The 14,933-nt window shown below is 46.3% G+C and overlaps 1 protein-coding gene across 1 annotated transcript; it reads right to left on the bottom strand.

The window, feature by feature from the left end:
- Window positions 1–251: 251 nt before the first annotated feature.
- Window positions 252–14,586, bottom strand: CSUI_002391 (rhd3 sey1 family gtpase involved in the er-to-golgi traffic). The gene is made up of 13 exons (XM_068062593.1): window positions 13,896–14,586; window positions 12,774–12,893; window positions 11,803–12,286; window positions 10,181–11,175; window positions 9,549–9,696; window positions 8,518–9,129; window positions 7,281–7,492; window positions 6,539–6,667; window positions 5,743–5,819; window positions 4,766–4,994; window positions 3,231–4,136; window positions 1,979–2,130; window positions 252–1,342 (listed from the first exon to the last, which is right to left on the bottom strand). The coding sequence occupies exons 1-13, from the start codon at window positions 14,115–14,117 to the stop codon at window positions 1,192–1,194; spliced, it is 4,437 nt and encodes a 1,478-aa protein (XP_067925433.1). The 5' UTR covers window positions 14,118–14,586; the 3' UTR covers window positions 252–1,191.
- Between the last annotated feature and the right edge of the window lie 347 nt (window positions 14,587–14,933).

The following is a 14,933-nucleotide window of genomic DNA, read 5'->3' as shown; positions in this document are numbered from 1 at the left end:
ATCATACCCGAGTCTACCTCGTATACATATGTTTGTATACATGTTTATAGAGATATGTTGTGCTTGTGACAAGAAACGAAGACTCAACAGGAGAACTAGACCGAGCATTGACTTGCTGGGAAGATCGAGCACTGAGACGTCAGGCTGGGAAGATCGAGCATTGAGACGTCAGGCTGGGCCTGCTCTCAGCAATAAAGCCGGCTACTGGGCGACGAGGAGACAGGTATACTCGGCTTTGGAGGCTGCTGCGTGCGCGACCTACCGATGACTTCTCTAGGCACTGTTATATCGTCATGGTGATACACACTGTCTACGTAGGTGCGTGTCTACAGCTGGACACGTAGCACGATGTAAATGAGTATACCCCGTGTGGACAAGGCTTCTGAACAAGATGCTAGAAAAACAATACATGAAGAAAAGAAGGAATGAACTCATCAGAAAGGAAAAGAAGAAATGAATCAATCAGAAAGCAACGATGCTGAAGAGCAAAAATTTGGACGTTGAGTCCCTTCAAAGATGAAGAAAAAACAAGAAATGACAAAAGACCCACTCACTACTCCTACAACACCGGACAAGGTTGAACTTGAGAAAGAGTGAATCACGTACAATACACATGAAACAAGGAAACTTTCCTTGTGAGCAGGCCGCAAAAGAAGAAGTGGGGGTGGGGAGTATACGCTTTGTTGGAAGACGCGTGCCTGTACCTTCCGCATGATGTACATGCACTTGATACGAGTACACACGCATAGATATCTATACGTGTAAATATGTTTATACGTGAGTGATGATATAAAACAACGAGGATGCTTGCACTCCCACGGGTAAAGCCTGCGTGTGATAACCAACACGTCGGTAAGATAGAATGCGGGTGAAGCAGCCCCATACATTGGCCATGTCATGTGTTGAAATGGTGAACTAACGATAGAGTTTAGGGCACCCTAAACTCGGTACGTAAAATACCCGATGTCTACGTCAACAAACTTGCCTTACTAGACAGCTAGCCCCCCCCCCCCNNTGACATGACATCCGGACATCCACAGCTACATTCGGACTGCGCACTGTGGTTCTGATCGCGACTTCTATCCTCCCACTGCTCATCAAGAAGCAGTGACAGGCCAGCCGTGTCTGCTAGCCAACCAAACTCAGCCACAGACCTCCACGCGTCGCCAGACACACACAGGAGTCTTTCGACTATTCAGAGATGTCGCCCTGGCTCTGTGGAGATTGATCCGTGGCTGCTGAGTCTCCAACTCTGACTATGTCGAAATGAAGCTTTGGCTGGACACGGAATAAGGGGGCCATCTTGCCGTCTGGCTGCATGACAGGAGCGTCATTGGCGAAGCTGAAAGGAGACAGGAAACAAGACAATAGGTATGGGACCTTTCAGCTGTTGTGGACTAACGCTGAATCGCCGCGAAGTGACACTAGTGAAATGGGAGGATAACGAGCTAGGTAAGAACACAAACGTCTATGAACATACTATCAAGTAGGTGCCCGCCTCCGTCCTCATCCTCTCTCTCCATCTTTCTCTATTTCTACATCACTATATGGATAGGTGCTACATATCTCTAGAATTCTGCAATCGTGTATTGAAGTTATGTACAAGTAAGTAGGTGCTTGTTGAAGGCTAGGACCCGTCCCTCATACCTCATGGTGCAGCACCATGATCAACCAATGTTACTGGACAACCATGCAGAATACTTCGTTGCATAGCTCTTTGAAAGAGCGTACCAGCCCTGACCCTACAAACGCGTACTATTTGTGTAAAGGTTAACAGACTTCATGGAGTGACACACACCGAGAGTTAGGAGGGAAAACGGTGATGAAGCTCACTTTCTCTACCGTTCTTACTCACNNTCTTCTCTCCTCTCCCTTTCCTCACCTGAAAGCGCCTCTTTCTCTACCGTTCTTACTCACTATCTATCTTCGTCGTTTGTTCCAAGTAGCTTGTCGGTCATCGTCACAGAAAACGCCTTACCCGACAATGACGTTGAAAAGCCCCGTTTTATATGCTGCGAAGCCTTGCAAATTTCCTTCACCCTTTTGTCGTAGCATGGCTGTTAAAGAGAGACTTGGACGGATAGAGAATCTCAGCCATCTACGCAGAGAGAAGTCGCCCAGTAGTCCTTTCTATATAGAGGTACACCGGAGCACAATGACAAGAGCAAAATAGACAGCGAAGTAAGAGCACAGCATGTGGTCTCCAGCTGCAAGCAAAACCAAGCAGGAGATCCGACTACATGAAGGAAGCTCGGACTTCATTCCTCCTTTTGATTCCTGTAAAAGGATCACTTAAAAAGATCAGGCACCATTGCATGTGTGTTTCTTATGCATCACCTCCGTCACTTAAGCTTGGTCCTTTCACGATTTAGCGAGTACACAGCCGCCTAGAGGGTTGTCGTTGATAAGGCGGCCACATGGCTAGCCGCGCTCAAAAAGAACCGCTGAGACACAGCACTCCCAGTGTATTGACAGGTGCCTAACAGTATGACCACACAGAGGTTTCGTATTAGCCGTACTCGCTATACACCGTATCTATCTCAATCTACGCAGTAGAGCAGTACCCGCGCGAGAGAAAACAATTCTTGTCCGCTAATCCACTACAAACGCATGTGGCTTTGCTCTCCAGGCTGCGAAGAGACCCCTCGTCTGAACCTTCCTTCCTGGCTCTCCCGCCGCCATTGCAGCATTTCCTCACAGTTCAGCTGCCGATTACGCTGCGTCAAAGCAAGGTGGGTTAGATATATATTTGTGAATCTAGTCACCACGCACCCTGTATGCATTCGTAGACACATTCGTATGCATGTACACACATACATATATACATTTATATATATCTATGTACTTGGGACGTCCCCAAGGAATGATTCCACGAGCGAGGAGTAGCGGCGGCGTGAAGTGAAAACAAGCGCATGTGCTTGTATATGTTACGACGACTCCAAGCACGTCCGCAGCAGAGTCAACAGCCCATAGAGAGTTGCTTGGTCACTCTCCAAGTATAGATTTCTCGCCCCTACGACCATGATATTCTCTATCTTTGGAAAGCACGACTTCTAACAGAGCTCGGGTAAGTTAGCTAAGTAAATCGGTTCATTACTTAGACTACTTGACGAATCCACAATCCATACCTAGGAACTGGATAGACACATTTCCTGGTGGGCATCATGCCTATCTTCTACCTGAGTGACGTGTTGTGTCTTCTTTCTTTCTGTCTTCTCTCAACGTCTTACCTGCTGTGCATGCATTTTTGCAAGAGGGCTTTCTGCGAAATCTACCGCCAAGCTCCTCAAAGCATCGACTAGCTTTGACATGAGAATCTGATGAAGCGTCATGATTTCCTCTTCATACCCTCTACTCGCCTCTGTTTCCAGTCGTTCTTTAAGCACCCCACTCCACTCCAAGGGAATGGTCGCAGTCTTCGTCGCTATTTCTCTGCATGAACCCTTCCCTTGTACTCCTGAAAGCGCATCACTATGATCTACACCATTGCCATCATTCATACCAGTCGGATTCCTTTCAACGCTTTTGCCTGCATGCGCCTCGTTTTGCTTTCCTTTCTCTTTGTCAGTTTCTTCTTTTTCTCCTCCTTCCTGCGTTCGATGATTCCACCTATCAAAGGAAGAATCAAAAGAAGTTAAGAGACGGTTCATCAGTCCTTTCCCGCTTCTTTTCGCTGCCTCCCGGATGTGACTCTTGATATGATTCGCCGAGCTTCTTAGACCCTTCATATGAGTTGCAATCGTTCCTTTTATCTTTTCTATCTCTCCTTTGATCGATGAAAGAGTTCTTTCCAGCGCTCTAGTACCACCACAAAATCGTGAAGAAGATAAAAGAGGCGACGATAACGAAGAACGACCTCCGAGTTTCTCGGTTTTCTTCTCTTTCTTAGAGAACGATAACCATGACTTTAGCATTCGGTTCCCCGAGAAGCAGTCAAGAAATCTGTTATGCCTACTCTTGCTATCCATGACACTCTTGTTCTCGCAGGAGTTACGTTCACCGTGCGCTTCTCGCTTCTTTGTTGTAGGTGACGTCGCAGATTCAGCTGTAGAAGGGATGGTCATGGTGTGAAGAGAAGAAGAGAACAGTCGAGGAGGCAGCAGAGTATTTGCTTCGTGCTGTAACTCTGAGAGAACCTGCACAACACAAGAGAGGCAGGATTCAAGAAACAATAGAAACCGATACCGAAAAAAGGAGATAAGGCCTCGTCAAATCGAAAGTTTGTGGTAACGCTAGTGTCTTGAGAAAAGAGAGAAAGACACAAGATCCTTTACAAACGAGCCAGGCACTTGAAGCCTCAGGCATGCTGCTGTGGTATTGAACGAGGTACTTCTACAGAGGCAAGTCCACTGTACACTCCCCGTTCATCTTCTTTTCCGTCTTGTAATCACATCAGAAAAAGTAAGCTGAAGAATCATGTATCGATACCAAAAAGAACATAGCCCTCTAAGACATGCCTGAGCCCTTCTACAAAGCTGTTGATATGCTTGAAAGCGGTGGGTTTCTCATTCTTGAACGACTGTGATACTCGAAAGCAATCGTATTTTCTTGAACACTAGAGATAGTACGTGATCCATAGACTCATACCTTAGCTAGCTCTTAGTTCATAGTGACTGGGCACACATCTTACTGCATATACAGCTAGAACGAAGAAGAGACAGACAACAGAATTTCTCTAAGTTTTCATGCATCAGGACAAAGAGAGAAATGCAATGTACAGGTACCTTTTCAACCTATATAAAGAGGAATTTAGCATGACACTCACCTCTTCCGTAGCTCTTGTCCTTTCTATCTTCGCTCTCTCTTCTTCTTCTTCTTCTCCTTCATGAAGTCGACGACCCTCCACTTCACTAGGACCATGACCGACTGCCGCTCCTCTTCCTGCTGTGCCCCAGAGATAGGACGCCCATGAGAAACTCTTCGATGGATAGAGAGAATCGAGAAGTGCATTTCGAAGACGTATACGAGCCTTACGTTCCAGCAGCATGAGTTGTCTATACAACGGACAAGAGAATAGAAAGGAAAAAGGAAAGAGAAGAAGGAAACAAACGCTAAATGCACGGTGAATATCTGAGAAAGAAAAACGCTCTCTCCTTCCGCGATTCGCTAGTCAACTGCAAGTCCTTTGACATACAAATGCCTAGAGATGTTCACCTGTATCTGTCTGACTATATAGAACAAGTACTAGGGTATGAGCAGTGCACCCTGTTTTCCTTCCGACTGTTGTGAATAGCATGAAGTCGATCAATCTCAAGTCTGTTTAGACATAAACTCTTTCCTCCGCATGTGCATATACATGTGCAGCATCCTTTCTGTGTCGAAAGAACGTTCCATACAAAGATAGATACAGCGAGTATATCTATACGTCTGAATGTGAAGCCACTCGGAGGTCACTGGAACATCGCCGAATCATATGCTGTGAAGGCACTTCTCTTTTCTCTTTACAGTTCCTATATCCACATGCACGTATAAATGTCTACAATGTGTATATACGGGGACTCCTGATGTAAAAGCGGAATCTCAGTCGACATCTCTTTCTATATAGTGTTGATATGTATATAGAGAGTCAGTGTATCTGTTGTCAGGTAAGAAAACATGAGCCATCTTTGATGTATAGGAGAATGCTCTTGACAGACATAGCATACACTTAACCCTCCATATCCCACCCCTTGTAACCTAATGAACCTCCCTTAGAGCTATTCTTTTTTGTTGTTTGTGTTCAAGAAAGGAAATCGTTCTTACTGAAGATAGAGATGACGGAACTGCTCCTCAAGATACGCTCGCAGTTGAAGCCGAGCTACCGAACGAGTTGGAGAATGCTGTAGAGAAACCATTCACACGGCGGAGACGCGACATCCATCCGACAAGCGAGAAACAGGTGTAGATTTCCGGAGATCTCTCGCCTTTGCTTGGATTTCTCTTTTACTCGAAAAGGAGAACCAAGACCTAAGCTCAAATCTCATCTCTAAAAAAATGCTGTATGTATTTATATCTACATCTGTATAGCAAGCTTCATACAAGCGCCTTCTTCTCTCGAATCCATGTCAACGTCACAACCCCTGCCTACATCTTCTCAGATCAGTCCTTTCTTGTCTTCGTTCGGAAAGACTCTCCCAGTCTGTCTTCCGCCTTAGCCGTCTCTACAAACTTCGCTCTTAAACATAGAGGAAGAAGAGCTACGTCGGCATCTCTTGACAATGGATGAGGCCGTGGGAAAGGAGAAAAAGATATGACTGAGATGAACGGTCCACAGGCGTGCACGAGGCAAAGGACATATAGAGAGACTTATTGAAGCTGAGAAGCGTCTCAAGTGTCTTTCTTTCTAAGCTCCGGAGGAGAGAATTTCGGGATGGCTTTTCTACGAAGACAACACCTCTTCAAGAGTGAGGTGTTGCAAGTATGCAGCGTGGAAAAAAGAGAACGGTCCCTAGGCCGAGGTCTGAACAAGAAAGAAAAGAAGAGATAACATATGACAGAGGGCAGGAAGATAGGTGAGTAGCTGTACGTGAACGCCAAGAAAAGGCTGAATGGAGCGTACTAAAGCAGGGAGTGTCGCAGCATCAAAGACGGGAAGGGTACGTCGTAGTAGGTCGACCGATTTCTCTCCAAACGAGGGAATAAGATGACCTTCCTGTTCTACTCTTCGTCTCCATTCTTCTATGATGGGCTGCGTTTTTCACACACAGAAGGAGAACAAAGGAGAAAACAGTCAAGACAGTACACCTTTCGAAGGCTATATTGATGTGCCGATACAGTCGAATCAAAGGTATAAACCGGTGGTCACCATGTACTTCACTAAAGGGTTCACTCCTTGTCTGAGACCATGAAAAACGTCATGGCTGACATACATCTACATATGTACACATCCTCCGAAGCCATACATGCACACCTGAGGTAGTCATACGTCTGCTATCAAGTGCATTACCTACAGGTATCATGCGGAATCCTGGGAGAAGATGGAAAAACTTATAAACATCATCCTTTGTCTGTGTTGGCGCCCATGAGAAGAGAAAGTGCTTGACACTGGGAGGCCGCACGTCTCGGTACCATGGGCGGGGTCGTACGAAGTACAGTTGATTCTGTCATGGACGCAGGGCGAAATTACACCTCTGTCTCTCTCCTTGTCTCTCTGTATGCACAGTCTGTACTACAACTGAATCTGCGCCACCATCATGCAGATGGCTGTCTGGAATTACGAGTGACGAATAGGCACCTTCGTAGCACACTGAGAGGTAGACGTGATTTGTGTATCTTCAGTGATTTGCTTTCTAGATACCTACCGTTAGCTGTCTCATAAGAGCATCGTGTACACCCCAGCAGAGAACTTCAAGTGTCTGGGATGCTTTGGTATGGGTCTCATGAGGAAGGAGATGTTCTACTCCTGGAAGGTTTCCGACTGAAGATCTCTGACTCCCAGAAGCAGACGATGAAGGAGAAGCGTTAGGAGTCTTGGCGGCATCTATGCTAGGAAATAGACGAGCCATCAAGGTGTCTGTATGTTGTATTCCCACAGAGAAAAAACAAAAGAAGGATAGAATTCCAGCCTCCAGATATCGACCGCCCTGCGCTAAGCCAAATCAGTCGCGACATCTTGTATCAGTCTTATATTTCACTAGATGAAAGAAGATATCCTTTCGGTCTTTTGCTACCTAGAAGAAACAAACGATCATCTCCTGCACCACGCTGCACAACCTCCCGTTTCTTTTTGAGTAAGAGAAGAAGAAATAGAAGATCTTAACAGACGGATACGCCCCGTCATAGTCTGTCTCTCATACATATATGGACTGCCCATACGACTCAGCGAAGCTTCGATTCGTTTCTGCCCCCCCCTGCATGGAGGCACGAGTGGGCAGAACTCGAAGCTACAGAAGCTCTTTCCTCTTTTTCTATGAAGTGACGAGGCTATTAACAGTAAAATGCTATTCAGCGGAACCCGAGTCGAGTATCCAACTCTTATTCTACTGTGAAGACATGGGGTGTTCCACCTCGGATAGATATACACACACCCGTCTCCCTAAGAGTCACGTCTCTCTGTACAGTCCACCCGATACGGCAAAGCGCGGGGACGCGTCGGAACGAGCTAGGGCACTTCGAAAGTCTCTTTACAAGACGAAGACTGAGCTGAGGTTCCGAGAATAACTACATAGAAAGAGAAATGCAGATGGCATCGAAACTGAAGAGAGAATGCGTCCCCCGCTAGTTTGCTAGTATGATTACATCTCTGTCACTTCATGCTGGTCTAGTACCGTAGGCATCTATAACTATCTGTCTATCTATCTGAGAATCTGTCTTATACATGACTACGGAACCTACCAATCGTTCTACTCACCCCACATAACAATTCTGTTACAATTGAACTGGTTTAACTGTCGATAAAAGAGGCATCTCACTATGACTCACAAATGATTGACAAACACAAAACCCTAACTGCCTCATAGCTGAAGCAAGAGTCCATACAACCCTTTCACACTGGAACTGCATGCACGAATGAATTCTATCTGTCTTTCCACTTCCTACCTGTTATCTTTTTGGTTTTAGTAAATGAATACATATCCTCCTGCGAGACCTTCTCCTTCTCCTTGAGTTCTTCCCTTCCCGTGTCTTCTTTTTCTGCTTCTTCTGCTTCGCCGTCGTCGTCCTTACTATGTTCATGGCGTTTGCTTGAAGAAGCTGTCGCTTTCACATCTTCTATACTCTCAGAGGTTGCTTTGCCTCTCGCGGCTGTCTTATCTGCAAGACTAGTAACCTCTACGGAATCTCGTCGTTCTTTATCCTGACCTACTAACTGGCCACACTGAGAAGCTTCAAGATGCCTTTTGTCTCTGCTGTCTACTTCGGCTCGCTCTCCTTCTGAAGACGTGAGTGTCCTCGAGGTGTCTTCTTGTTTTTCTTCTTTCTCACCGGTCTTGAACGTTGAAGAGGACGTGAAAGGTAACCGACGCTCTCTCCGTTTTGAACGTGCTGCTGCGGAGAGCAAAAGCCGATGTAACTGCGACTGAAACGAAAGCGATGCTGAGGCAGGAGAGCTTCTCAATGAAGGTACAACCTCGGAGGAAAGATAAAGGGTGTGAACTTTCAAATTAGAGGACGAGAGGAGACTGCCGACCTCGGATGAAAATGATGAGGTGCCTGAGTCGATGAGCATCAAGCAAGAAGAAGAAATAAGGAGGGAAATACACCTGCCGCTGCATATGAATGCATGCATCGTGACCGAAGCTGAAGAACCATGGAGATGCAACGATTCGACACCGTACAATTCTTCCAGGTCATGAGAGATAGGAAACCTTTCACTGAGACAGCAAATCACCTCTATCTATCTATGGAACACTGAGCGCGTCTCCTCCGTCTCTCCCTCTCACCTCTCCGAGCTCTGAGCGCTCTTCCTCGTGTGTATGAACATCTACACGGCCAGGAGTATGTCAGATAGCAGTAACCTCTTCACAACATGTGCGTTCACTGTGCCCCCCCTCCGTATCTATCCAAACACAAGACAGTCATAAGGCTTCAGACGTCGGCGTCAGCGACTATGTCATTATCATCCTATATACCTCCTAGAACACTATCGCTCTTCTTCTTCTTTGTGTTGCTTGAGGCTTCAATGGCCTCAAGCGATCCGCCGCCTAGCGCATCTCGCACGGCTCGTTCAATCGCATCCCTCAAGGCATCACCACTCCCTTCGTCTCCTGACGGGAAGTCCTAAAAGAAATACAGCACATTCATTGAGACAGCGAGAAAAAACGAAGAGGAATGCTTTGTTTAACATCGCCGTGAGAAAGAAGGAAGAATCTCCACTTGTAGAGGCATAAGTAACCTGTTAATGTAGTGGTCTACATGCAAAAACAAAGCAAGATGTTATGTACCTAGGTATGTATGCAGTCCATTCTGAGAGGCAGGTAACATGCTAAATGTATACGGAGGGGCAACTGAACAGCAAGGAGATGAGACAACACCCCGATAGCGGCCCCGCCTCAGCAAAATCTATAGCATGATGTGATTGGACTCTTCAGGCCCACCTTTGGAACGGGCAAGCATAAGAACGAGCGTAACCTGATACATATGCGTTTTTCAAGTGAGGATTACTGACTGGGTAGCGACACAGCAACACATGCCCACAGAACTTTTCCCACCTGAGAGGGAGAGGGTCTGAATGTTTCTTGTTCTCTAGAATGCTCCGCCTTACCACCAGAAGAACGACAAGATGCCTTTTATTCTCATCACCCATCTCCCTGGAATCCTGATCTTTCCTCCCCTCTGCTGATGTGTTCTTCCGTCGCCCTTCTACTTCTGCTTGTTTCCCGGACTCCTGCCCCGACTTAGTCTTCATGTGTTCAGTGGCATTATCTGTGCTTTCCTTCTTTCCTTTCAACTCCACCTCACCCTTCTCATCCTTCTTCTTCTTTTCTTCCTGTATGTCCTCACTTGCACCCCGACTCCACGCCGTAAGCATCATCTGAAGCTCATCTGATAGCGTAACTTGAAAAAGGTCATACCGCTGTCTTCCCAGCCTTCCTGTGAGGCCTCCGCTCACCGTCTCATCAGCTACAGTGTCACTCTGACTCTTAGGCTTCTTTGGTATCTCCTCGTTCTTGAGATTCTCGTCAGACCTTGTGTCCTTTCCTTGCGGAAGCACGCCTTTCTGGAGAGCGTCTCTTCGTCCATCCTCGCTCAGGGGGGTTATACGCAACTCCCCAGGAAGCACGGGGAGAAGCACAACATCTGCAAGTCTCCCTACGGTATCGGCCCATGATATAGCTGACGTAGTTGTCTCGTCAAGTTCGAGAGCATTCATAGCAGCACGTACCGCAGGAGAGTCATTCTCATCTTCCTCATCTTCTGTCTTGGTTGCTTCTTCTTCTTCTTTCTCCGTCTGATTCGCATCTTCTTGTTTTCCATCACTCTCGACCCCTTTATGAGATGGACGAGGATGGCTCCCCTTTGGATCGTGAATGGAGGCACGCCGTTCTGTATTCTCCTTTTCTGTTGAACTTATCGCCTTCTTTGTGCTTGTAAGCCTCTTGTCTCTGAAGAGAGATGGCAGCCTAGTACCTTCCTCTCTTTGTTTTCGATCGCTGAGTAAGGCCATTCTTAAAGGGGTATTATAAAAATCTACGTGAAATAGGAGTGAATTATGATCGTGGATCTGGAGATAAGGAAGTCGATGGAGAGAAGCATGAACTGCAAGAGGAGACACAAAGACATCATAGAAGTACAGGCCTATGCAGGTTGTACCGTGCCTTGAGGGTAGGTATTCACCTGCATCCGATCGCGGAAAGAATAAAGAGAAGCAGCAGCTTTGAAAGAGGATATGTGATATGTGCATTACAAGACAGGACAATGAGGAAGTGAAGAAAGGTGAATCTAGCTATCTTCACGTTAGATAACATCGAGTCACTTCGCAAGACACCTCCTAGACATCACTCGTTTGCAATACGTGTTGACATACTGAAACATAACCTTGTCTTAGAGGTGTTGCCGGTGTAGAGCCCGCTGTAAGGAGTGCGGAAAGGCAGATAATACGCACATGATGGCAAAAGACCTCATCGATAGAGAGTCTCCTGATGGTCTTTGTGGCCATTTCTATTACCTCACGGGGCATGATTGTACAGGGGAGAACGGCCTCTCTCACAAGCGATCGTCTATCTCTCCTCTCTGTGGCTCACTACATTCCCCAGGTGTATCCCTCTTAAAGAGATACTCTTAGAAGCTTTCACTTCTTAGAAAAGACAAAGAAGAAGTACGTGGAAGAGGCCAAACATTAACAAGAATACCATGAACAAGCCTTAACACCACAAAGCTCCTTACCTCCTGTCTCTACTTCCTCATTCAATCCCTTTCCTTCGATCTCCATCCGGTCATCCTTTGTGTCCTCGCCATCGTTGCTTGCTTCATCTTCTTCTTGTTCTTCTTCACTCATATAGTCAACACCGAGAAGTCGAGAAATCGCTCTCGCTTTCTGTGGATGTGATGCCATGAAGAGAGCCACGATAAGCGGGGGAGGAAGAGAAGACGTATGATCCTTGACAGAAGAAAGATAAGAAGACTCTTCTTCTCTTTCTTTCTTACGCTGGGTTTCATTTTCAGCTATTCTCTGTGACTTAGACGGGCTTCTGGTTGAACTATCTCTTGTATCTAAACTCCGCAAGGAAGAAAACTTCGAAGGCGAGACCGTTTTTGATAAAGAAGACGAAGAGGACTCAGCAGATTGAGGAAGAGACGAAGAGACTAGAAAGCGACGAAGCTTCTCATGCGCGGCACTTGGTGATAAGCGTTGCAGATTACTAAGAAGCTGTAAAGAGAAAGAACAGAAAAAGAAGAGATAGCAAACATAAACTTCGGGATCCACTGTCCAGGTACTACCGACTGTACGGTCCTACTAACGCCTCAAGGAGATGCCAGGTTCGCACCTGGTAAAAAGGCTTAGTTAGGAAAACAGTGGGAAGGGAGGAAATAACCAGGGATGATAGACTACAGGAAGTTCAACAGTCAGTAGAGGACCGATTTGCTACCTGTCGTAGGTAGCTGAGAGGTTACATACACTAGACAAGATATCTTTACACATGTATACGTATGTACAGTTAGCTAGGTACAGTGAACAGACACGTATCTTCATACGTACTATCAACTGCTCTCGACAGCATCAAGGGGCCGCTACAGTTACACATCGCACTGATAAAACAACCGACGGGCGTGACTAACAGAATGAAAGAGTTCCTATCTAGGAGAGAAGAAAGGAAGAGATGACTCTCTCCAACAGCCTCATCTTGTATCCCTACCAGACTCTTATATTGATGAGATCTCAACGAACGCTGGCCTCCTGCTTTCCAGCTGTTTGACGAGAAAGAAGACACTTCACTGCTCTTCCTCGTCGTACTATAAGGAGGGAGAATCGTAGTCTATAGAGAGAGACAGGGCAACAGAAAGATACAGAGAGTGCTTTCTTGGCTTGAAGGTCTTTGAAATGACTCAGATGACTCAACTGTCTCAGGCCTTTGACAAATGATCAGCTCGGCAGAAAGAAACACCGGATGTGTCTGTTCTCTTGGCTTGAATGAAAGGTAGGTATAGAGTAGAAAAACGGACAGAAGAAGACGTTCATCAAAGGAACCAGGCTTTAAAGGGAACAGACAAGCACTAGGCCCCATGTGACAAGCCGGGGGAATTCCTCTTCCTTCATTCTTCCTCAAGTTTGAGAGGATTCATCTCTAATGCATGCGCCGTGAAGAGAAGAGCTGATAAACGGAAGAGAGTGGCGCTACAGTGTAGGAGATTGACTCTTATGTAGATGAAGATGAAGATCAAGGAGAGAAGCAGTGGGACTCATATGGTGGGCATCTGCGGTGCATATACACAGTCACCAGCATTTCATACCCCTTGGATATTCTGATTAGGCTATGCAGAAACTGGACAGTCAAGAATGATGCTTAGTCCGGAAAAGATCTATTTATCTCTCTATCTGCGAACATACGAAGATGTTTCAAGTCTAGAGTGACACGACACACATATCCACTCTCAATTTTCTAGCCTACACACGATTGATTTACTCTTCATAGTTATCTCGACAGCAGAGAGATGCATAGGAGTGAGGTGTATTATAATGCATGAAACCCCGAAAGATCACAGAAGCTATGCCACTGGTGAAAGGGAAAATAGGGACATTGGAAGAGGCGAACGCGGAGAGATGAATTCTCTCTCTAGCGCAGGGAAAACAGGGACATTGGAAGAGGCGAACGCGGAGAGATGAATTCTCTCTCTGGCGCAGTCTTCTCGGATTTTCTTCGACTCACTCACTGTATTACTACATTTGTCACCATCTGTACGATCTCACCTGCTGTGTACATACACCTAGAAAGTAGCTACACGGCTAGAAGGTCACAGCAGTTCTCATTCTTGATTACCCGGTGGCGCGAGAGATCGCGAATAGATGTTGCATCTACGGAAGATAAGAAAGACTGAGTTTGGATTAGGACAATTGACACGAGTACGCAGTAGATATGAAGGGAGGGCGCAAGCAAGTAAGACGAAGACGAGCAGCAGTAGTTCAAGGTGTAGTGTCGTCTCTCTTTGCGATCAGCTGTGGCTCGTAGATGACCTGTGTCACTTGAGCTGACTTGACACATTTTGAATGATGTAAAGCACAAAGCACAACAAAGACAGGTCAAGAGTAGAAGGAAATGAAAAAGAAGGAGGAGCTGTGGAAGCTTGCAAGGAGAGTGACTGGTGTTTAGATGGATGGGAAAGCAGACGCAGACATTGCCAGAAAGAAAAAAGATAGTGCCGGAGAGGCTAAGGAGACCGGGAAAGAAAAGTATAAACGAGGACCCAACATAGAGAAATAGAAGAAGGAAGAGACGTGAAAGAGCCAGTTGAAGTAAGAAAAGGAACGGAGAGATCTAGAAGAATCGATATAACCCCCTCTTGATCCATTCTTCGTTTACGTACTGTCTCCTTACACACCAGAGTGGCCTATAAAGGAAGCCATCCGTCTCGTCTCATGGGAGCACATCTTTTCTCCACCAACCACCAGCAATGCAAGATCCAAACAAGGATCTACCCAGTAAGATACAAGAAGAGAAGAAAGAAGAGATTCGCTTGTGTTTAAACATGGAGACACGCGAGCTCTGCAGCCGAGACACCTTCAGTCAGGGAATGCATGCGCATGCATGTAGTACGACAAGAACAGAACTTCCCTCCGGGGCTTCAAGACACGACCAACACGTACTAAGACACGAAAGGCGAATTCTGTGCATAGGCCCTGATCCGGTAATCAGCATGCGCTGGCCCATGTTTCACCTGATTCAGATGTCTCTCTCCTTTTTCCGCAGGAGGCGACTAACATAGCAAACCCAATCTCACACAAACACCTGGAGAATGAGTTAACAACCTATCGGATTTGTTGGACGCGACGAAGGAAGGATGGAGCAGTAGACTCAACG

The sequence above is a fragment of the Cystoisospora suis genome (genome assembly GCF_002600585.1).
Source record: "Cystoisospora suis strain Wien I chromosome Unknown contig_1016, whole genome shotgun sequence".
In the NCBI taxonomy this organism is placed as follows: Eukaryota; Apicomplexa; class Conoidasida; order Eucoccidiorida; family Sarcocystidae; genus Cystoisospora; species Cystoisospora suis.
The sequence above is the reverse complement of the archived record's forward strand: the minus strand, read 5'-3'. Positions and strand labels throughout refer to the sequence as shown.

Coding starts and splice junctions, on each gene's coding strand:
- CSUI_002391 (XM_068062593.1), bottom strand. CDS start 14,117: ATGTGTCAAGTCAGCTCAAGTGACACAGGTCATCTACGAGCCACAGCT. Junction 9,130..9,548: donor GAGCGATAGTGTTCTAGGAG/GTATATAGGATG, acceptor TCATCGACTCAG/GCACCTCATCATTTTCATCC. Junction 1,343..1,978: donor CTTTTCAACGTCATTGTCGG/GTAAGGCGTTTT, acceptor GTCTCCTTTCAG/CTTCGCCAATGACGCTCCTG.